The sequence below is a fragment of the Staurois parvus genome, unplaced genomic scaffold (assembly GCF_062004578.1).
Source record: "Staurois parvus isolate SC_StPar_1 unplaced genomic scaffold, SC_StPar_1.0 ptg000735l, whole genome shotgun sequence".
NCBI lineage: Eukaryota > Metazoa > Chordata > Amphibia > Anura > Ranidae > Staurois > Staurois parvus.
Window position 1 is genome coordinate 1,516,919 of NW_028318531.1, and position 24,983 is coordinate 1,541,901.

General features: G+C 41.3%; 1 protein-coding gene across 4 annotated transcripts in view; it reads left to right on the forward strand.

The window, feature by feature from the left end:
- The window catches only part of THSD7B (thrombospondin type 1 domain containing 7B), an 805,377-nt gene that overhangs the window by 418,902 nt on the left and 361,492 nt on the right, over positions 1-24,983 (forward strand). For all 4 annotated transcript variants that reach the window (XM_089654059.1, XM_089654060.1, XM_089654057.1 and 1 more), the window contains one exon: positions 13,340-13,472. In XM_089654059.1, the coding sequence (XP_089510185.1) occupies positions 13,340-13,472 (133 nt within the window). The remainder of the gene's footprint in view (positions 1-13,339; positions 13,473-24,983) is intronic.

Sequence of the window (24,983 nt, forward strand, 5' to 3'; positions counted from 1 at the left end):
GAGGGACAAAGCATTAAAGCAGAACTTCCCCTTTTGGGTGGTGCTCCACTTTAAATATGACTCCAAAAGACAACAAAAGACAACAAAATATCATATTTTAACTGTCTGAATATCAATAGATTGCTTGCATTGGTGCATCAGGTCTGTGGTAAATACTGTATGTGGTGAATGCTTGGTGAACCCTTTGTATTCACCGAATGTCAACTGCAAATAATATGATTTGCCAGGTCAGAGCAGGAGAATGCAGACTGAAACATTGACAACATTACGCAAGAGGCAACTAAAAAGGGATGAAGGCTCATGATAAATAGGCCCCAGGATGTTAATTTTGAAGAGCCTCTTGAGTCTTAGTGAATGGGAACCCTGGCTGGTGGAAGTGTGGCTTGAGTATTGAGTGTAGAGCAGCCTTTCTCAAGCTTTTCAACACATAGCAACCCTTGAAAAAAATGTTTTTAGGCCCAGTTAACCCCTGTCATAATTGCTATATTTACAAGTCATGATATATGATACTCATGACACATGATGATCAGTGGAGAGAATGCACCTTACACTTGTGGTTATTGAGAAGAATTTCCCCTTTACGGACAGCTAAAAAGATCAATGGATGAATCTTCAAACTTTCTAAGCTGAATATCCCTAGGGCGGGTCATGAGTATTCCCCTAATGCCCCTTTCTGGCATAACCCATGGCTACGGGAATGTCACCGGAGGACGAATGGCTTGTTCTGGACTAGGCATGGGGTAAAACTGGTCTCTCACTTATTCTCCCTAGACAATTTTTGATCCTTCTCTGATTTTCAGCAAGGCTATAATTGTCCCACAACTGCCTATTTCAGGTATCTGTAATTGCGGCACACTGTAGCAGCACAGTTTGGCTTAAAGAAGAATTCCAGGAAAAAAATCACCCATTAGTACACTCCCCTACACAAAACACTAAACAGTGTTGAAAATCCTAACCATTGAGGAGAAAAGCCCAACTGAATTTTCATGGCCTCATCTCTGTAATTCAAATGATAACAGCCTTTGCTCAGCAAAGGAGGAGATGTAACAACAGGGATTACATCATATCCGCTCCTCTCTCTCTCTGCAATAAAAGGAAACTTCAGTTCCCATCAACCATAGGGAATTGCAGTGAATGTGAGCGGGTACACCAGGCCTGTACATGTTGAATGTGTCTGAGAGTCTCGGTCTGCCCACCATTGCAAGTGGGGATGAATTAAATCACTGCTTTATGGAGAAAGAACTATAGAAAGGACATGCCAAGACCAGTGGCAGGGGGAATAGGAGGCATAACTGCCACCAGTCTTACAAACAGGAAACCAAAAAGAATGAATGGTTTGATTTGAAAATGAATAGGCTATTTCAGAGCATCTACTGAGCGAACCAGAAGATGGATGACATATTCAGTGAAGGTCGGAGATCAGCAACAAGGACAAGTAAAGACGTTTTTGCCCAGAGTTCTGCTTTAACTAATGTGTCTGCAGTCCACACTAGAAAATATGTTGTGTGACCCCTCACATTCTAAACGTATCTCCACATATTATTCTACTTTGCTTCATTATAAACTTGTAGACTCTTGATTACGGAGTCTCGCTAGAGAGAGGATATTCCAGATCATACAGAGGAAGTTTGGCAGGAAATTCTCTCTTTACGGGTTCCTACAGTTATCACATCTAGTGATTAGGTTGTCTGAACCAAATTTCTTTACCGATCATATTATACAGTACCTCCTGTCTCCTTTTCCGCATGGGTAAATTGCCCTCCGCTGTTTGTTCTAAGTGTTCCAAAGTGCACTTTTATCATATGGTCTGGGAATGCCCTCCTATCCAAGCTTTTGATTGGCTCTCTTACGCAACTACCCAATACTTGTAATCCTTTATGTAGCCTATTTGGTTATATAGATGATGATAGTCTCCATAACTGCACTAAACTTTCCTTGCATTTGGTTCTTTTCTACACCGAGAAATCCATAGCTATACATTGGAAATCACATATTCCCCCTACCATAACTTCTTGGCTAAATTTGGTCAATCAGGCAATTCCATGATACAAACTGATATATGAGGCCAGAGGATGTGCTAAGAAATTCCAAAACATCTGGACCCCATGGGTTGACTATGTGAATACTGTCTCTTCTAATGTTTGAGGTTTATTTGTGGGCTACGATGTACTTATTGTACACTGCCCATTGTGAAAATGTATTCTATTTGTTTAATTTGTGGCCCAAAGATAGTTTTCTAGTTTATCACCTTTTGGACTCTTTGGATCCTGCATACTGTATTATGGCAATATACCGACTGGACATTGTGTCTTTCTTTTGTACACGTTTTCTGTGTGAGCAATGTTTGCTCGTGTTTGTTCATATTTTTTAGGAAACTAATACAGCTAGTTTTAAATAAAAAAAAAGATCAATGGTGTCAGTGGGAACTTATCTGAGAGGCAGACATTGCTGATTGCTCAAGGAACTCCTAGCAAGCTTTGAAGGAACCCTAGTTGAGAAGCCCTGGTATAGAGTGACCGATTAATCCTAAAGCAAATCTAAGCCCATCAATTTAACTATTTCCCAAAAAGTGTTAGGCATGGCATTAATGAAAACTTTCACAGTTGCTTGTTCGCTCAACTAAACTCCCAAGCTATCAAATGGCTGGTGTCATACCTGATCCCTTGTGCAGCACATAGGCAACTGCAGATCAGACGGAGGTTAAGATGGCTTGGCTGTAAATGACTGGGGGGCTTGGTTCTGCTTTAAGTTTGCATAGCACTTTTCAAAATAAAAGGAGATGAAACAGTTGCAATACAGGTCAACACAAAATTATTAGGAAGGCCCTGCTTGTGGAGCTTACAATTTAAACTCCATGAGCCATCGGCTATCTTAGGTCTAGGAGTGGGACTCACTTAAAGTGTATCAAATGCTTAGTTTTTTTTATGACTTTTTCTACGTAGAGTATGGAAGGATTAGAACCCCTGGTATATTATTATTGCTTTCTGTGTCACAATTAGGGAGATGCACCCTCTCCATTTGTCCTGGTGGCCATTGTCACTAGAACTGAATGTGAGGGAAAATACAAACGCTTGAGCTGTCACCAGAATGGGAATAAAGAGTAAAATTCTGAAGACACTTGTTTTGGTGACAACTATCCCATTGAGCATTTCCCTCACTTTAGAGCAGTAATCTCCAAACTGCGGCCCAGGGGCCAGATGCGGCCCTTTGATTGCCTTTATCCAGCTCTTGGAGCACTATTTTCTCACTGAGACACTAATATGCCAACTGACAACAACGTTGGAAAATCATTTCTCAAAGTGACACCAATGATGGGGCACTATTCCTTCCAATGATACCAACAATGGGGCCCTAATACCAAATGTGGCAATGCTTGCGCCCACTAATGCCAGGAAAATGTCCACTGCTGCTGGCCATAGTCCGGCCCCCCTAAAGTCTGATGGACAATAAATTGGCCCTTTGTTTAGAAAGTTTGGAGACCTCGCATTAGAGGGATTTCTCATGACTTCCTTTTCTGTCTACAGGATACAAAATGAAGGGAAATCTTCTCAATAGCACACAGTAGATATATACAGACTATATAGGGGACTTTAAATATGTCCTTCCAGTGATATGTACACAACCAATACCAAAAAAATTATTTTAAAAGAAAGAATTGTAATTTTATTGTTCCATGCAAAAAGTAAAAAATATATAAAAAAAAAACACATACATTCCCCACAAAGATGGGATAATAGGATGTACAGATTATACAACTATAGAAAGCTTAATATTTAAAATATGAATCTGTCAGTTGACGCTTTTCACAGGGGTTCTGCTTCACCAGGAGTTTGGACAAAGCTTTCTGAAGAGACAAAAGAGAGAACAAAAGTCCATCTAGAAAAAATAACATTGATTAACAATAATGCATATCTAAAACAATAAAGAGAATATATAAAGAAATATAAACAAATGTCCCAACATCCAGCGGGGCAAAAAGATACAGGAGCATAAAAATATAAAAGGAATATATATTTTAAAATGTTGTATTGAACAATATAATAACAGTTTTTTCTTTTTTAATAAATGTTTTTGCTACTGTCTATTTACATGTCACTGGAAGGGCATACTTAAAGTTCCCTACATAGTCTGTAGTGTTATATCCTCTTTATACTATTGTTTACATTGATACCCCCCATTTCTTTCTTGAAATTTCCCCAATAGGACACAGATGGTGAATAAATGAGATTAGATTTTTTTTTATATTTTTAAATATTTACTTAGACATATCAAGAATACATTAAAATGGATCACACACACAAAGGTCAATAATGGAGCATTGAGCATAGCATAGCATTTACCATACTGAGAATTCTTTGTAATAGAAGTCGGCATATGTATATTGGTATTGCATGTTTAAAGAGCAGGTCTTATCCCTCAGAGCTCTAAGTATGTAGCGTACATGAAAAGGTGAACAATGAGGCATTGATTACAGCATAGCATTTGCCGTACCAAGAATTCTTAATAACAGACACTTGCATATGTATATTGTCATTGCATATGTTCAAAGAGCAGTTCTTAACCTTCGGAGCTTTAATTTTAATGTTGTATGAAACCAGAAAGTGTATGCAGCACTAGAGACAATAAACAGTTGTATCAAAAGTATATATCCCACCGCCAAAAAAAAAGAAAAAACTATATGATTATGCAGCTGTGCACCAGTGAAAAAACACCAATAATAAACAACACAAAAACAGCGCAAAATCTAAAATTAAAATAAAACAAATAGATAAACACAAAATTTATAATAAGTGTCCGTGAAAAAAATAAATATATATATAAGTCCTTATTCCCATCAAAACTAATAAAAAAATCAATCAAAAATCTTCCAAATGTGCTTCAACCTATCCACCACGTGAGAAATAATGTTGACCGCACTCACCAGATGGAGGTGAGTAGTGAGCCTTATAGGATATAAGGGATCCTATAACCCCTCCAAAGGAACTCAAATCTCCTTCTTCACCCTGCTATGGTATAGCCCTCGTCTCCACTCCACACGTTTCGCCCCAACCACAGGGCGTTCTCAAGATGTCTTGAGAACGCCCTGTGGGTGGGGCGAAACACGTTGACGCACTTCCGGTCCACAGTCATTCTGGTTAACGTCACTTCCGGTGTTTGGAACGCACGCCGGCTTATGCGGTTCAAGCGGCCATCTTGGAGGTGGAAGGCTGTTCATCCTCTGCAGTGACTATAGACGCGTGAGATTCCTATATCTACATTCTGAAAATTTGTTATCTTGAAGCCATTGAGACTATTAAACAAGGCTTTTAATTTTATTTAGACATGTGAGTGGCCTTATTCTATCTTTATATTTTATATGGAGTGGCAGTATTACACTATGTAGTTTTTTTCTCTGCACACTATTGAGGAATCCATGGAGAAATAGAGTGGAGACGAGTGCTATACCATAGCAGGGTGAAGAAGAAGATTTGAGTTCCTTTGGAGGGGTTATAGGATCCCTTATATCCTATAAGGCTCACTACTCACCTCCATCTGGTGAGTGCGGTCAACATTATTTCTCATGTGGTGGATAGGTGGAAGCACATTTGGAAGATTTTTGATTGATTTTTGATTGGTTTTGATGGGAATAAGGACTTATATATATATATATTTTTTTTTTTTCACGGATACTTATTATAAATTTAGTGTTTATCTATTTGTTTTATTTTAATTTTAGATTTTGTGCTGTTTTTGTGTTGCTTAATAAACAGTTGTATGGAGATACTGTATAGTCCCGGGATGTCACAGATTTTCTGTTTGTTTTATTGGTGAGCATCTGAAAATAGTCTCTCCAACAAATGAGCTTAACTCTACCCCCTGGCTATTATCGGCATGCAGCAGGTATGGGTCCCACAGCTGGGTTTCTGTTAGCCCCATCCACTTGGTGCTCAAAAAAGTCTATGCTGGAGTCCATACAAAATTCGCAGAGTTTATTTATTACAAATAAAGTGGTCCAGTTTACAGCAGAAAGCTAATGTGTTTCAGCTTACAAAGCCTCACTCATAGCATAGTATCTGAAAATAGTGTGGGTGTTGTACAAGTGAATGTGTGTTTGCAATGATGTGTCTTGTGAAAGCTGGAGTATGATGGAGGGTGGTGAATGTATAAGGTGTAGTGTAGAGAAGAGTGTGTGGGCTGCGTGAGGGTAGAGGTAGTTGTAAGCTAGAAGAATTTTGTTCGAACTGTTCAAAAATGTTACAATTTTCTAATTGTTAGTGGGTCAAATAGATGTTAATTTCTGACCACAGTGACAAGAAAGTTTATAGGAGTAGGAAGGAGAATCTATAACAGTGAATATAGTTTTGCTTTGCTAAAGTCCATTTGTTCCAAAATTGATTGAGCTGAGAATTTTAATACAAATTTACAAACTAATGTTTGTTAAAAAATCTACGTATGTATGGCTAGCTTAAGCTGTCTTATAAAGGGAGACAAGGTGGTGTTTGGGGAAAGGGGGTGGTAGGGGGATGGAAAACAGTCTGTTGCAGAAATGAGAGGGGTTAAAGCTGAAAGGTGGCCAGGAGATGAGTTTTAACCATTCTTTTCTCTATTCAAATTTGAATTAAACATCTTAGCTTTAGGCATTAAATATAGAACGTATTGGGATTACTAACCTAAAATGTCTTGCAGCCTCTTGGCAGGTTCCCGCTCACCCTCCGTATGTGTTTATCGTCATGACTTTATTGCCAGTAGTTGAATAGTACTGTATATCTTTGATACCCTCTGGGACCTTTTGTTAGTTGGATAACTGTCCAGGACTGATGGTTGGGGCAAACATTTAGGTTCAGTTCCCACAGTTCATCTGTGGGAACATGTTGTTAAGACTACTATTAAGCCCTTTTTCGGGTTAAACACGTTAGGACAAAGTGGCATCCTTGATGGATGATTTGACACCTAGCAAAGCATTTTGCAATAAAGATTTTACTACAGTGATCATTTCAGAACTTGTTAGTCTTTGGATTAGCCTGGTGGAAAGAGTGGAGACACATTCATGGGTGGGGAGCATGAGTGCATTTGGGAGCAGTGTTCCTCTATATCGGCTATACTCAGTCAGTGTCCCTTTGAACCCTAGGGTTCCACCAGAGATTGCTAGGGGTTGCTTGAGCTGTGGCTTACTGCCCTCCAATTTTTATAGTGCCTGGATAGTTCCAGGTTCCATTTTCCAACAAACCCATTCAACAAAAGCTGATGTCTGTCAAGTGTGAGAGGCCACACATGGATCGAAATTTGGCCAATCTAAAAACTTGTGTGATATTTGACACTTTTTTTTGACCAACTAACACATCAATATCTAGTTCAATGTATGAAATAGCAATTCTCAAAGAATTCTCAAGATGACCATCAGATATTTTGGTTCTAATTTTGCCCATTGTGTACTTCATCTGTGAGGGACCGCCGAGCGGCACCACTAGCACTCCACTGGTCAGGCGTGCCCAGAGCGCGGAGTCTAAGCCCCAGGGTACTTGTTCACCAGGGCCCCTGATGGTGGGGATGGACTTGTAGTACCCCGAGACCAGGTCGCCACTACTGAGCACACCTGTCAGTGGTAGGGGTGTTCGCCAGGGGCTCCAACCAGGGAGAGCCAGATGTGAGGAGGTCGGGTGACCCCGATGGGATGGATGGATGGATGGCTGAGCAAGTGCGAAGTCAGACAGGCCGAGTCGGTAACGTAGAGGACGGTAAGGTACAAGGGAGCAGGCAGAGAATCGTCGGGTCACACGCCAGGTCAGCAACAGGAGGTCAGATCTAATGAGGGGCATCCAGGGAGAGAGGTCAGGCAAGCAAGGGTCTGGGCAGGAGAAATCAGCAGGTCAAGAACAATCTGGGTCAATAAACTTACAAGGCACAGAATCACAGGAAGCAGGTAAGACCAGAAGGCAACGAAATGACAGATCAGGGACCTTTAAATATCCCGCCCTGCGCTGCCATTGGTGCCCAGCAGGCGGCCGCGGCTTCTACTGCGCATGCGCGAACTCGAACGCCGCGGCCGGCCCGGACCTAGTGCCCGTGTACAGGGCGGAGCAGTGCACCTGCGCCGGGACCATCGCGGCAGGGATCGAGGGGATCCCTGACATCATCCTTGAAAATATTTGGTCACAAATATACAGTAGGTGCTGGTGAGAGGAATAAGGCGTGATTGTTAAGACTGGGATGTTTTTCTTTGGGAAGATAAACTTTATAAAAGTCTAGTAAAGAGACATTGTCAATCTTTTTTTTACGCCACGTGTTCACATTTTAAAAAAAGTAAAAATTTGTGTTGGGTTGCATTCATAGCCGTTTTGGGGCACGGGTTGGACACACCTGGTGTAATACAAACAGTAAGTAGTTTATTAACCCAATACAGCTATGGCCTTGCTCATTCCAATATACTTTGCCTTGGAGTGTTGTGGAGCGAATGCCTCTTTGAATAGTTTAGTTGTCATCGGCCATACCTATGCTTCTCTGTAGCCAAGGAACTTTCTAATATTAGTACAACTGCAGCATTTTCTGGGTAGAATCAGCTGTTCCCTGGTTTTACCCATTAGCCGAAGCCACTTTTTGACCTCCTGGAGTGCTCCAGACTGTATCTACTTACCTTCCTTCCTGTACAGCATCCTGCCTGCTACTAAATGACAAGTGTCTTTGTCATATTTATTTCAAGCTCAGTGCTTAGGTGATAAACTGGGTAGATTTAGCACACAGCTAAAGTGAACAATGGCTGAGGTGAGTGTGCGGTGAACCTAACACCGCAGCGAAGATCCCCCAGCTCCCTTCGGCTGCACTAGATGAGCATCGGAGAACTAATGAAAGGAACTGCTGCTTGATGAGCTTCTCAGATGGAATCTGCAACATCTGTGATGCTATTATTTGCAGCAAAAAAGAAAGGAAAAAATACCTGCAGAATTATAGAAAGAAATAATAGAATGTTCAAGGGGAACAATCGTTGTCTCAACACGGGAGACCACACTACCTGGGTAAACAGCTCTGCTGAAAATAATCTAATAAACAATAAGTGAAGGAAAAAACTCAGCAGCTGTTTAGGCTGTATTTTTCCATGCAGAATATAAAGATAACAAAAGAGACAATAAACTTTTAATAAAACAATCAGGTCTTATTTTAGACTGAATGTCTTCATTGATCTGCAGAACGCTAATAAAATTAGATGATACTCTGTCATCTGGGAGCCAGAAAATCAGGAACAGGTGCAGGGAAATATCTTTATCAATGTATATTTAGAAGTGACTTATAAGTCACCGTGCAGGAGGCCATTAGGAGGTCTTACGGTTGAGCCGGTTCTGGCTGGGCACCAGGGAAACAAATACATCTCTCATAGGTTTTTTTTTAACTACGCAAAAGTTGTTGTGCTTTCATTATGGCTTTTTGCCATCTAATTTGTTTCGCTAACTCCAGTTGGCGACATAGTGTACTTTTATTATGTTACCTGCAAGGTCCGATAACAACAGCAATTAAATATTCTATTAAAGAACTTGGTAGGGAAGGAAGGCACGGGCCATTTTTATATAGTATGAAGAACAATTGTCAAGATCCTCTATTTAAAACTGGTTCCTACCATACAACATATGGTGTCTAAATTCATTATGTGCCCAAATCTATATACAGTATATGCAGTGCATTCATAAAGTATTCTCCTAGATTCTAGACTCCTAGATTGTAAGCTCGAAAGAGCAGGGCCCTCGATCCCCTCATGTTTTGCATTGTATTGGTATTGTTCTGTCACATGTACTGTCCCCCTTTGTAATGTACAGCGCTGAGCGAACTATTGGCGCTTTATAAATACTGTATTATAATAATAATAATAATAATAAAGTATTCAGACCCCCTTCATGTTTTGTTAAGTTGCAGCTTGATACTACAGTTATTTAAATTCTTTTTTTTTTCATTAATCTACACTCAGTACCCCATAATGACAAAACGAAAACCGAATTTTAGAAATGTCTGTGAACTTATTAAAAAAAAACCCCTGAAATATCAAATTTGCATAAGTATTCAGACCCTTTGCAACAACGCTTGAAATTTAGCTCAGGTGCTTCCCATTTCTGTTGATCATTTCTGATAGGTTTTTACACCTTGACTGGAGTCCACCTGTGGTAAATTAAATGAATTGGACATAATTTGGAAAGACATACACCTTTCTTTAGCTGTCAATGCATACTGTGTCAGAACGAAAGCCATGCAGTAAAAGCAACTGCCTGCAGAGCTCAGAGACAAGATTATTACAAGGCACAGATCTGGGGAAGACTACAAAAAAATATGCTGCACTAAAGGTTCCCAAGAACCCAGTGGCCTCCATAATTCTCAAATGGAAGTAGTTTGACACAACCATGATTCTTCCAAGAGCTAGTCACCCAGCCAAACTGAGCAATCAGAGGAGCAGGGCCTTAGTAAGTGACCAAGAACCCAATGGTCACTCTGACTGAGCTCCAGTGACCTTGTGTGGTGAAGGGACAAAGTTCCAGAAGGACAACCATCACTGCAGCCCTACACTGATCTGGGCTTTATGGCAGTGTGGCTAGATGGATGCCTCCCCTCAGGACAAAACACATGAAAGCCCCTTTAGGCCTCAACCTTAGGCCTTTGATCTGGTCCCTGAGACTATCTCTCAAGACTACTGTGCTTACGTGCAACTTTGCACCACTCTCCCAACCCTCTCAGCTCTCTCTCTTGCAGTTCCCTGCTGCTCTGGCCCACACCCTTGGCTCTGGCAGTGGGGTTCCTGTCGCTTGGATGGAGCCCTGAACTGCAGACAGCCCCCTGATTATAAAAGCTGTGCACACCTACACATAGCCTGCTGATCCTTAGTAAAACCTGGATCCAGAATTAGAGGTTTCTTCCAATCCAAGACTTTGCAAAATCTCTGGACTCCAGAACTCAATCTAAGAGTTATAAAAATCAGAAGAAAACTGAAAAAAACATTTTTTTTCAGAATCAACATTCTGGAACCCCTCAACCTCCATCTGTGAGAACCCTGTGTGCTCTTTAATCCCACTAAAATAGTTGCAGGGTACAGCACTGCCACAATATACACTCACAGACATGGCTATTACTTACACCTTGCTAGTACCGGGTTGGACCCCCTTTTGTCTTCAGAACTGCATTAATTCTTTCTGGCATAGATTCAACAAGGTGTTGGAAATATTCCTCAGAGATTGTGGTCCATATTGACATGAAAGCATCATGCAGTTGCTGCAGATTTGTCAGCTGCACACCCATGATGTGAATCTTCCATTCCACTATATCCTAATGGTGCTCTTGAATTGAGATCTGATGACTGTTGAGGCCATTTGAGTATAGTGAGCTCATTGTCATGTTCAAGAATACAGTTTGAGATGATTTGATCTTTGTGACATGGTGCATTATCCTGCTGGAAGTAGCCATCAGAAGATGGGGGCACTGCAGTCATAACTGGATGGACATGGTCAGCAACAATACTCAGGTAAGCCATGCTCAGTTGTTACAAAGGGGACCAAAGTGTGCCAAGAAAACATCCTCCACACCATTACACCACCACCAGCCTGAAGCATTGCTACAAGGCAAGATGGATCCTTGTTTTCATGTTGTTTATGCCAAATTCTGACCCTACCATCTGAATGTCGCAGCTGAAATCCAGACTCATCAGACCAGGGGACGTTTTTCCAATGTTTTTTTGTTCAATTTTGGTGAGCCTGTATGAAATGTATCCTCAGTTTTCTGTTATTAGCTGACAGCAGTGGCACCCTGTGTGCTTTTCTGCTGCTGTAGCCCATCTGCTTCAAGGTTTGCTGTGTTGTGCATTCAGAGATGGTATTCTGCATAACTTGGTTGTAACAAGTGGTTTTTGAATTACTGTTGCCTTTCTATCATCTCAAAACCAGTCTACCCATTCATCTCTGACATCAACAAGGTATTTTCATCTACACAATTGCCGCTCACTGGATATTTCTTCTTTTTTGGGACCATTCTCTGTAAACCTTAGAGATGGTTGTGCGTGAAAATCCCAGTAGATCAGCAGAGCAGCCCATCTAGCACTAACAACCATGCCACATTCAAAGTCACTTAAATCCCCTTTCTTCCCCATTCTGATGCTCGGTTTGAACTTCAGCAAGTTGTTGCCATGTGATTGGCTAATTAGCCATTTGTGGTACCAAGCAATTGAACAGGTGAGGCCAGTGTGTGTGTGTGTATATATATATATATATATATATATATATATATAGCTTGGTTGTAACAAGTGGTTTTTGAATTACTGTTGCCTTTCTATCATATATATATACACTGGCTTACTTTAAAGCAGAGATGTCAAACCAACCTGTGGCCCAAGATGGCTACAAATGCATCCCAACACAAAATCGTAAATCTGATTTTTTTGAGCATTTTTGTAAAAATAAAAATAGCGAACACTTGCGGCTGAATAAACATTTGACAGTGTCTCTCTGTTGGGCTTTTATAAGTTCCATCATCCCAAAGAAAAACATCCCACTCTTCACAATCCCCCCTTATTTATGTCATCAGTTTTCTGCAGCACATATATTTATGAGCTATTATTTTCATGGATGAAGCGCAAGAAGGGCAAAATTAGAACCAAAATATCTGATGAGCACCTTGAGAGATCATTGAAAATTGCTGTTTCATCCATTGAACCAGATATTGATATGTTAGTTAATCAAAAAACAGTGTCAAATATCTCACTAGTTTTATGTTGCATTTTTTTACTTTTCTACTAAAAAAAATTACAAAAAAATGAAGTTTTATTACTCACATAGGTTCACTATCTACAGTATATCAGTGGTCATTAACTTGTGATCTGGGAGCCCTTTTCTGCTCATCAGCTATCCTTATTGTCAGTGTATTATATGGCCCAAAACAATTCCTCTTCTTCCAGTGTGGCCCAGGATGGTCAAAAGGTTGGACACCCCTCTTTTAAAGTGGCACTAAACTCATATTTCTTATAAAATAAAATAAATGCAATATATGACTTCCTGTTCTCGGGTGGCTATTTATGTTCTTCATGCCCCCCTTCTGTATGTGAATGTAGCAACCCTTTGCTGTTTGCCCCCAAGATGGCCTATACATCTACATACATTCAGACACATTCAGAGCAGAACATGTGACCAGAAATATCAGCACTGCTTGCTCTGTACTAGTGGCAGTGAGATGCATCAGTAGAGGATAGGAAGCGTGAGCATGACAAAAAAGGAGCCTGAAAATAATGATAAGAAAAGAAGAAAAAATAGAGTTTAGTGTCACTACAGATGCACTTCACTTTGCCCTATATCCAAAAGGAATCACAATTATATTAATGCAATAATGTATTATTCTATTTCAGGTAACAGCTCTGTGGTCAAACAGTCCCGATATAGAATCGTCATACAGGAGGCACTTAATGGGGGTCATCACTGTCCAGACACCTTGTATGAAGAGAGAGAGTGTGAGGATGTCCCTATCTGTCTTCTGCACAGGTATTTATTGTTATGCTTACTATGCACATGTACAGTGATTTGAAAAATATTTCATACCCCTTGAAATTTTCCACATTTTGTCATGTTACAACCAAAAACGTAAATGTATTTTATTGGGATTTTATGTGATAGACCAATACAAAGTAGCACATAATTGTGAAGTGGAAGGAAAATGATAAATGTTTTTCAAAATCTTTGACAAATAAATATGTGCTGTATGCATTTGTATTCAGCCCCCTTTACTCTGATACCCTAACTAAGGTCTAGTGGAACCAGTTGCATTCAGAAGTCACCTGTGTGTAATTTAACCTCAGTATAAATACAGCTTTTCTGTGAAGCCCTCAGAGGTTTGTTACAGAGCATTAGTGAACAAACAGCATCATAAAGGCCAAGGAACACACCAGACAGGTCAGGGATAAAGCTGTGGAGAAGTTTAAAGCAGGGTTAGGTTATCAAAAAGTGTCACAAACTTTGAACATCTAACGGAGCACTGTTCAATCTATCATCCGAAAATGGAAAGAGTATGGCACAACTGCAAACCTACCAAGACATGGCCGTTCACCTAAACTGACAGGCAGGGCAAGGAGAGCATTAATCAGAGAAGCAGCCAAGAGGCCCATGGGAACTCTGGAGGAGCTGCAGAGATCCACAGCTCAGGTGGGAGAATCTGTCCACAGGACAACTATTAGTCGTGCACTCCACAAATCTGGACTTTATGGAAGAGTGGTAAGCAGAAAGCCATTGTTGAAAGAAAGCCATAAGAAGTCCTGTTTGCAGTTTGCGAGAAGCCATGTAGGGGACACAGCAAACATGTGGAAGAAGGTTCTCTGGTCAGATGAGACTAAAATTGAACTTTTTGTTTTAAAAGCAAAATGTGTGCTAGAACACTAGCACTTCACATCACCCTGAAAACACCATCCCCACTGTGAAACATGGTGGAAGCATCATGTTGTACGGATGCTTTTCTTCAGCAGGGTCAGGGAAGCTGGTTAGAGGTGATGGGAAGATGGATGGAGCCAAATAGAGGGCAATCATAGAAGAAAACCTGTTAGAGTCTGCAAAAGACTTGAGACCGGGGCGGAGGTTCACCTTCCAGCAGGACATCGACCCGAAACATCCAGCCAGAGCTACAATGGAATTGTTTAGATCAAAGAATATTCATGTGTTAGAATGGCCCAGTCACAGTCCAGACCTAAATCCAATTGAGAATCTGCGGCAAGACTTGAAAATTGCTGTTCACTGACGCTCTCCATCCAATCTGACAGAGCTTGAGCTATTCTATAGATCTATAGATGTGCAAAGCTGGTAGAGACATCCCCAAAAAGACTTGCAGCTGGAATTGCAGAGAAAGGGGGTCCTACAAAGTATTGACGCCGGGGGGCTGAATACAAATGCCGCCACACTTTTCAGATTTTTGTCAAAAATTTTGAAAATCATTTATCATTTTCCTTCCACTTCACAATTATGTGCCACTTTGTGTTGGTCTATAACATTAAATCCCAATAAATACATTTACATTTTTAGTTGTAACATGACAAAATGTGGAATATTTATGGGGAAAAAATATTTTTTCAAGGCGCTGTAAGGGGGTAATAAAAATGTAAGACTCCTACAAGCTGAACAATATGAAAAGGCTTTAGAATAAATGTGTCATTAAAAAATCTTCATTTTAAATGGACCTATCATTTCATGTATATTCATGCACAAACAAGATACTTATTAAGAAATTTGTCAAAAAGTCACACTTTCCATTTGACAATGCCCTCCTTTTTTCCCAAAAGGCTAGCACTATATTTGTTCACACGGCATCTGGGGTCAGCATCTACATCTTGGGCTAAAATGTAGGCTCGGAGGTGACACAGTCATGCCCATCCCAATGGCTGTACCGTTCCATTAATGTTCTTGAGTCTGTTTATACAGTATGTCTGATCCAGGCAGCCCCCTGGTGTTGCCTCTCAGTCTGTAACCACTTAGTGAAAAAATCCATCACACTCGCATGGCTCTGTCCCCTGCTGTATCTCATCCTGTGACAACCTAGTGTAAAAATCCATCATACTCACCCAACTCCATTCCTAAACTCCCTTTCTTCCTGTGTGCAGCCAATGTAAAAGTCTATCCTATTTACAGAGTTCAACCCCTCTGCTACTTCTCACTCTATGACTTGGCAGTGTAGAAATTGATCACAATCACACAGCTTAGCCCATGTGCTGCCTCTCACTGCCTCTCACTCTATAACTTGGGAGTTTAAAAATCTATCACAATCATAGAGCACATTCCATCTGCTTCCCTGTTACCCAGGGCCACCGTTAAGGGGGTAGCACCAACACCTCCTGTAAATAGGCCCAGGCAGCTGACAAGCAGGGGAGGGGGATTGTGGCCCAGAAGAGGTGATTGTAGCAGTGGGGACAATCCCTGAAATTGATCCTCCTGTGGCTCTCCCCAAAGTGAAGCCAGCTGCTCCACCTCTCCCTCCTGCCAACTTTCAGCTGCTGAAGGGGGAGCCACTGGGGTATCAATTCCAGTCATTTCCCCCTCCCTGTCCACAATTTGACTCTTCCGCCATCTCCAACCCCCCTGTGTTCCCTCCCATAGTATTTCCAGCTTCTTCTCCTCTTCCTCCTGTGTTTGTTCATAACTGGCACATAGAAAACTGTGTTTACTATGCTTCAGTTTGTGAATGAGCAGGAAGTCTCTGTACAGAGTGTTTCCTGTTCATTCATTGTGCAACGCAGCGGAGGTTGCAGAGAAAAGGATTGACAAATCTACACATTGTATGTCTTCAATCTCTTTTTCTCTCTCAAAAGTGAGACATCAAGGGTTTATCTAGATACCTGCTATTTCAGCAGTGATCCCCTACCCTCAGAGAGCTTTTTTAAAAAAAAGCTAAAATATATATATATATATATATGTATATAATAAAAACATAATTAAGGGCGTATTCGAACAGGTTTGTTCATGTGGCTGGAGCCGCCTGTTATGGCAGGGGTGTCAAACTGGCGGCCCTCCAGCTGTTGCCAAACTACAAGTCCCATGAGGTATTGCAAGACTGACGGGTACAAGCATGACTCCCAAAGGCAGAGGCATGATGGGACTTGTAGTTTCATAATAGCTGGAAGGCCACCAGTTTGACACCCCTTGCCCTATGGCAGTGTTTCTCAACTCCAGTCCTCATGGACCCCCAACAGGTCATGTTTTCAGGATTTCCATTATTTTGCACAGGTGATTTGATCAGTTTCACTGCCTTAGTAATTACCACAGCTGTTTCATCTGAGGGAAATCCTGAAAACATGACCTGTTGGGGGTCCATGAGGACTGGAGTTGAGAAACACTGCCCTATGGGGACGTAGCAGCTGTACGAACACAACTGACAGGTGTGGGTGAGTGGCTCCGAACACACACCGATTGTGTTCACACACTTGCACCTACATGCCTTTCAAAATAGGACATGCGGCTGTGTTCGTATGGCTCATGTGTCCCCATAGGGCCCCACACGGCTCCTGGCGGCTCCAGCTACATAAATAAACCGTTGATCCACACCGTAGAGACCACAGTGCCCATGTGAATGAGCCCCAAGACCTATTGTATTATCTTTTAGAATTTAGCAGGAAGTTTGTAAGTTGTGTTTGCTAATAATGATTTTAGTGCATTTTTATCAGATTTATCATGTTGATATTTTCTGGGTGGGGGGCTGTCAGGTAGGCTATATGGGGTCTCATGCTGTTAACTATCAACATAAACATCCATCACAATCTCACACCGCTCTCCCCACCTTTCCCTCACCTTTCCCTATTATTTTCCGACAATGCTACACTTACACAGACTGTGAGAGCCTGCATCTAAGCACATTCATTTCTGCAGTTCAAGGACAGCCTTTTAATGAGAAAGGCATTGTATTATTGTATTGTGACAAGTCAGGATTTTATTCATGCAGACTTGTAAAGTAAGTGATAGGTCTACAATAATGACTAATTTAGATGTGATTCAATACTAAATCTGAGAAGCACGCAGAAATTGAAATGTTGTCTTCCTGTCACCACTGAGTGATATAGCTGTCATCCGGGTTTATAGTGATCAGGATTTAGAAGCTTTTTTGAAGAACTGGCTCTTGGTTAGCAGATAAGTAGTCCTGACACTGCATAGTAAGACAGTCATGGTGAAAGCCTTTGAAAAATTTCTCAGGGGTTTTGGTCAAAGGCTTGAATGGAATGTAATTATTCAATTAAATCCATGAAACAAGAGGGATCTCTTCCCATAAAAAACTTTCAAACAGAAAACGTGGCCATGAGCAGTTACCAATGCTTTGCAATTGTTGGTACCTCCAGGATTAGTGAATGTCACTATCTGTTTGTAGGTTTGAATCTAACATATACTGTACATGAGCCACTTCTTACACTTCTATGCCAACTCCAGGCAATCTCTGGAGATAGCCCCACCCCTTACAGCACACAATAGGTGGTTGACAGCCTCAGCTGTGTATGTTTCCCTATGAGACTGTGTAGAGGAGTGTGTGTCCTTTCCCTCCAATCAGGTCTCAAATTACACTCAGCTCTATGCTGTGCGGTGTTTGACATCAGATCCCCGACCCTGCCTAAGAAATGCTGTGTAAATTCTGTATTTTGAACAGCTGTAGAGGAGAGATGGTTGCAGATAAACAGGCACAACTTATGTAGAAGGATTTGTTTCATCTCTGTGTATTACCTGAGGTCAGTAACTTCAATGGGTATATGTAAGGGTTCACAACCACCTGTGCAGTGTGGGCATAACCCCACTGCATGGGAAAACTTTTTTTTTTGCCCAAATATGCTCTTTAATGACCATTATCCACCCTCCATTACCTTTCTATGCTCCTGGCAGATACGCATTATGCAGATCATGCCCCTGGAAACTCTCTTGGCCGTTCCTGAAATCCCGTTCAATCCTATGGCAGGGGCATCTATCATGCAGCTTTGTGGTAGACAACCTTTCCATGAACAGAATTTACACTTCCGCCTGGCAGTACTGGGGTCATTAGTTCAAATCCCAACCACGGCGCCCCCTGCCTGGAGTTTGCATGTTATCCCTGTGTCTGCGTGGGTTTCCTCTGGGTACTCCGGTTTCCTCCCACACTCCAAAGACATGCTGGTAGGCTCATTGGCTCCTGTCTAAATTGTCCCTAGTATGTGTATGTAGGAATGTGAGTTAGGGACCTTAGATTGTACACCCCTTGAGGGTTAGGGACTGATGTGAATGTACAATATATATGTAAAGTGCTGCGTAAATTGATGGCGCTATATAAGTACCTGAAATAAATAAATACATTTGTCTGCACATGCAAAGATGACTTCAGGACAGTCCTGTAGGTTTTTAGGTGGTGCCCACCACCATGGATTACTGTGATATTAATAAAATCCTTCAATTAACTTTCAAGTAACACAAAGCTAAAAGCTCACCTCTGTTCCTGTACTAAAGCAACTAATAAGTGTCTAGTTCTCAGGCTCTGCTGCTAATAGCATGTTTGTACATTGCAGGGAGGGTCTTTTTGTAACAGGGTAAAAAAAAAAGTAATTTGTCCTGCAGGGGTCCTACCATTAGACTCATTGATAATAGAGTTGTGTATGGCTTTACCTAATCAAACTGATTGTCCACTAGTTATAAAACCACAGAAAGCTCTAAAATTGGTCCAAAGTCAGGAGAGGAAATAATTTTATCACCAAACTTTAAAAATGTTAGATATTCCTGGATGACTGGAGTTGAACTTTGAAGCTGCCCTTAAAGCTGAAGTTTAGCTATGGCAATTTTTCCATCGTTACATTGGTGCAATGTGGACCAAGGTAAGTATGTATGTGTTATACATGTGGGCAGGGACGGGCTGACAACTCATGGGGCCCCAGGGCAATAGGGGATCATGGGGCCCCTGTGTCCTTGCCCAAACTCAAAAAAGCCTATGAAAAAGGTACCAGGGGCATCTCATGGGGCCCCCTACTGACCCTGGGCCCTCGGGCAGTGCCCGAGTTTCCAAATGGTCAGTCCGCCCCTGCACGTGGGATCCCCTTGTAAACTGAAAATAGGTACGGCTACTACAGCCATCTCCACTAGCCATCTCCAGATCCTGTGCTGAGCAGCTTCCCTACTGCTTAGTGAGCACAGTTGGTCTCTCACTTGGCTTGGGTGACATTCATGGAACACTATGCATTTTTCCAATCAATGCAAAGCCTTCTCTGATTGGACGATGTGGAGAGGCAGGGTCGTGATGTCACAATCAGAGAACTCTTTGCATTAAAAGAGAAAATGCAAAGTGTTTTTTGACTGGTGATGGGCCGAACACCCTCCTGTTCGGTTAGCTGTCGAACATTCAAACCTAATGAAAGTTCAACCGTGAACTTCGAACCCAGGGGACAATTCCCTAAGCATCAGGAGTATGTGGTAAGATACCGCACAGCATTTTTCAAAAAAAAAATTGTCATTCACAAAAAACACTACTAAAATACTGCATACGAGTTATTTTATCAAGTCACGCAGTATCTTAGTAGTGAAAAACTGACGGCTGAATGTAAATAGAATTGCCGGCAGTTGAAAATTTTGCAAAAAAATGACATGGGTTTCCCCCCATTCATACCAAGCCCTTCTGGTCTGGTATGGGTTTTGAGAGGAACCCCCACACCAAAATGAAAAAAAAAAAAATAGCATGGGGTTCCCCCCCAAAATCCTTACCAGACCGTTATCTGAGCAGCCTGGCAGGTGAGGAAAGAGGGGGTAAGCGCCCCTCCCCCTCTTGAACCATACCAGGCCACATGCCCTGAACATGGGAGAGTGCTTTTTTTTTCTCTTTTTAGGTTGGCGGTGGCGGCGGGCATCATGATTGATTTGGATCTACTTCGGGGCACCTTTTTTTAATTTTTTGTTGTTTTAATAAAGGATTTGTCATGTATGGGGTACATGGTACAGCTACTCATTCACAAAAAAAAGGTGTAGCGTAAAAAAATGACAGCAGACAGTCTTTGACAAGTCCTTTATTAACAAAAAAAAGGACAAAAAAATGTTTCCATCGATGTAATTCATCATTAGTCATGGCGTCCAGCGTTGTCATTATGATGCCGACTTGCCAAAATAAGAAAAGCCCCGACGCCCGCAGACCCATCCACACCCGCCAAATACTCGCTGCATCTGACATTTGCCAGTCAGAATAAACAATTGGGCGGAGCTAGCGGTGATGTCACATTTAGCCCCGCCCAATTGTGATGTGATTGGCCAAAGCATTGCACCTGACCTGTGGTCAGGTGCATTGCTTTGGCCAATCGCAATGCACTGTCAGAGCACAGTGCATTGTGGGGCACAGAGGGTGAACAGCTGACCTGATGTTCGAGTCGAACTTATATTCAACTCGAACATCAAGGACATCCCTACACAGCATGTAGCAGGGCAGCTGCTTGCCATGGGACCCAGAAGATAGAAGCAATCACTAGAATAGTGGTGCCAGTTACAGTGATTTCTAATTTCCATGGTGATCCCACAGGTATGGCGCATACATGAACCAATGTAACTATGGAAAAATTGCCATATAAAATAACAGCTTTAAAGTGGTCGTAAATCCTTACATATACCCAGTGAAGTGACTGGCCTCAGGTGATACACAGAGATGAAACAAATCCTCCTACATAAGCAGTACCTGTTTTTTGGCAGCCATCTCTACATCCATTCAAAGCCCATAATTTATACAGCTTGTCTGAACTTTCAGAAAGCATGGGTGGGGAGCTGAGGTTACACTCTGCAGAACAAAGTGAGAGATGATTGGAGGGAAGGGACACGCCCACCCACCTCCCCTTCACACAATCACAGGCTGTATGCTGGAGCTCCCTTCCCTATCATCATTTTTTTCTTGGTGCCAGGAAAACCAGTAAGGCTCCATGTACACGGGACATTTGAAAAACACTTCTGAATGATGGAAACTGAATGATGGAAACTGACTGCTGAAAAGCGTAGGTTAAAAAAACATCTGTTTAGCCGTGTTTGCATACTGCGTTTCTGCGCGTTTGCATTTAGAAACGTTTTTTAAAGATAACCTCAGGAGACCTTCCAAAATGCCCAGAATGCACTGAAAAACAGTAAAAAATTAACTATTTCAGACATTTTGAGAGAAATAGAGAGAGCAGAAGCAGAGAGAGCAGTATGTGTTGAGATGACCCGTCTTTTCTGGTTGTATTCACTATGGATCCCATCATGAGCATAATGCGGCACGTTCTACCATTTTTTCCTTCACGCCAAACCTGGAACTGACTGCGCTGGTGTACCGGGTCCATTTGAATACATGGAAAACTCTTTGCATGCATTTCTGATGATGAAAAAAGCATTTGGATATAGAACAATTAAAAAACGCAAACGCTTATAAATGCGGTCAGCCGCGTTTACAAGCGTTTGAAACACTGATTAAATTTTCTCCTGAACGCAAGATTGGCGCGTTCAAAAAAACGACTGTAAACTCAACTGCCTGTAAACGACTGTAAGCAACATGGACACATAGGAAAACATTAGGGAGAGTTCAGGGGCTGCTGAAAAAAAGCAGAAAAGCTCCTGAACGTCAGTTTATCAGCTGCAGTGTACATGAACCCTTAGAAATGACTCATGCTGATAACAGAGGAATGAGGCAGTAGAGAGAAATGACACTCAGTGCTCTGAATTGAGACAAGTGCACACTATAGACGGATATGCTTTTTCATATTTCATTCCAGAGGTTTACAACCACTTTAAGTCAGCTAGTCTGTAGACCTCAGTAATTCTGTTCGTTGCACTGGGCTGGTGGGGGCCCGCTGGCCCCTGTCTTTCCTTCTGCTGGTTTACCGTGGCTCTATGTCAGGGAAAGGCACCGACTGATTGCTCAAGCAGATAAGCTGAAGACGCATTTTACTTAGCTCTCTCCTATAATTATCTCACCTCTATACTTTCATAACCTGCAGCACATGAGCCATCGGAATATACACAGACATTAAACTACCATCTACTCCTCGAAGCCAGAGAATACAATTGCTTCTAATTTTGTTGTGAAGAATAAAAAAAACATTAGGCTACTTTCCGATGTATAGGTTTTGGAATATATTTGTGTTTGTTCCCATAGTGATCGCTGTATAATGAGAGGAGAGATAGTAGCAGGAGACTAGCTGCCTGCATATTATTAAGTGCCTATGCTATAAATGTGTCTGACGGCTGATCAATATCTGTGATTCAAGGGCTACTTCATTTTAAATGGCAGAAATAAAAAGGTGTTTTAGTACAAAGGTGCTCTGATGTCGGAAGGTGATGGAACTGACATATAGCGAAGAGTCTGATTCTCATCTTCATCTCTGGAGTCTTCAGACACCAAAATTGATCTTACAGTTTTTAGAAACAGTCACACCTGAGGAATTATTTGGCATTTTATCTTCTTCAAGGAAAGGGAAAAACATGTTGGAAGGAAAGCTAGAAAAGCTAACTGAACAGATAAGTGTTTCTGTCAATGGCATGAAAGTTAAGGCAGCTAGTTTGTGGGTTTTGCCAAAATTTCAGAAGACACTTTTCCTAAGAAGTTAAGACATGAACAAATATTCATGCCAGCAAAGAATATTGAAGCCAACTATTGCAGTGTATCTAAAGTCAAAACTTTTTTCTTAGTATCGGATTAATTTATGAGGGTCTAGAATAAGGTTTCTCAACTAGGGTTCCTCCAGAGGTTGCTAGGGTTTCCTTGAACTATGACCACCTCTACCTCCCAAGTAGGTTCCCACTGACACCATTGATCATTTTAACTTATCTGTAAGGGTGGCCATTCTCCAGATGACCACAAGTGTAAGGATCATTCTTCCCACTGACCATCACATGTATCATAAGTTGTGGATATAGTCATTTTTAGCAGGGGTTCCTTGAGAAAGTTATTTCAAGGGTTCCTGTGTGTTGAAAAGGTTGAGAAAGGCTGGATTAGAATCACAGTCAGGTTTGTATTGCTCAAGGGGTAGTGGTAGTGGGAAGGAGATATGGAAGTGGTATTAGATGAGGATAAACAGGAAAAGATATTTAGATTGATACACGAGAACGTTAGTATGAGAGAGGTGGAGATTAATTATAAGTGTTTGACACGATGGCACATTACACCGAGTATTGAGCACAAGATGAGGGGGGAGAACTCAAAAATATGTTGGAGAGGCTGCGGAGAGATGGGCACAGTTTTTCACATATGGTGGGAATGTCCGAAAATTCAAGCTTTTTGGAAGACAATAGTTAAACTGATTGAAATAATAACTGGAAATGACATAGGGTTAGACCCAACGATTTGCCTCCTACATAATGTTGAGACATCAGTAAACAAATACAAAGAATCAGGCGTATGGTACTACTTAAATGCTGAAAAAGGTTTGATACCCAAGTTTTGGCAGAAAACAGAGGTGCCGAAGGAGGAAGACTGGGTCAATAGAGTAAACCAGATTGGTAGAATGGAAAAACTTTACCAAATGCAGGAAGACAAGATGGGGGTATATTATATGAGATGGGAAAAATGGGAAAAATCAGGATTGAAAGAGAAATATAGAAAGCTATAAACTAGGACGATACCTAAAGTCATTAGGCCTCGAGAGAATAGAGTGGGAGAGCGCATGCAGAGGGGAGGGAGGGGGGTGGGATCTGGGAAAGGATCGGGAGGGTTGGGAAAGAAAATAGTTTTTAGAAGGGGAAATGTAGAAATGTTATGGATATTTATACGTGTTGTGTCTCCTTTGATGGATATTTGTAATAACTTGAAAAATCAATAAATATTTAATTAAAAAAAAAAAAAAGAGGTAGCGGTAGAGTGGTGCTGGACATGGATTTTTACAGGTTATCAAAATGTGGACAAAGTCATTACAATTGGCCTGTATTTGGCAGCTCATCACATTGACCAATGTAGTTGAGAAATCCAAGTGTAAGTCCTCATGCACACTGGACATTTTTACAGGGGCTGTTTTTGGCTTTTGTTGTTTTTTTTCTACAGCTAGTAAACTCCCCAGCATGTTATCCTATGTGTTCATGCTCACATAGACTGTAATCAACGTTTTTTGGCTGGGACGATTTTTTGGCTGGAAAAAAAACCCAAGACTAGTCACCTGTAAAAACGTTCTAATGCTGAAAAACATGGCAAAATGCGGAACAATGTGGCAAATCAAGACAAACCAGCATTTTTGGACTTTTTTTGACCCAAAAAATTTTTTATGGGGGAAGGATAAAAATGCTAAAAAACGCAAACGCGGAAAAACGTGGCAAAACAAACGCTAATGCAAAAGCAATGAGAAACTCACGTTTTAACGTGACTTTACACAGCTAACGTTACCAGTGTTATTAAAACGTCCAGTGTGCATGGAGCCTAAGGGGTTAAAGAGAGTGCCAAATGAAAAATCTTTAGGACTTAAGAATTAAAGTATTTCGACTACTAAGGATTTTTTTTATTTGGCACTGTCTTTGACCTATCACACTTAGGCTTGTATTGCTGTCTATGTTCCCGTTACGGAGATTCACCCTCTCTATTTGTCCTGGTGA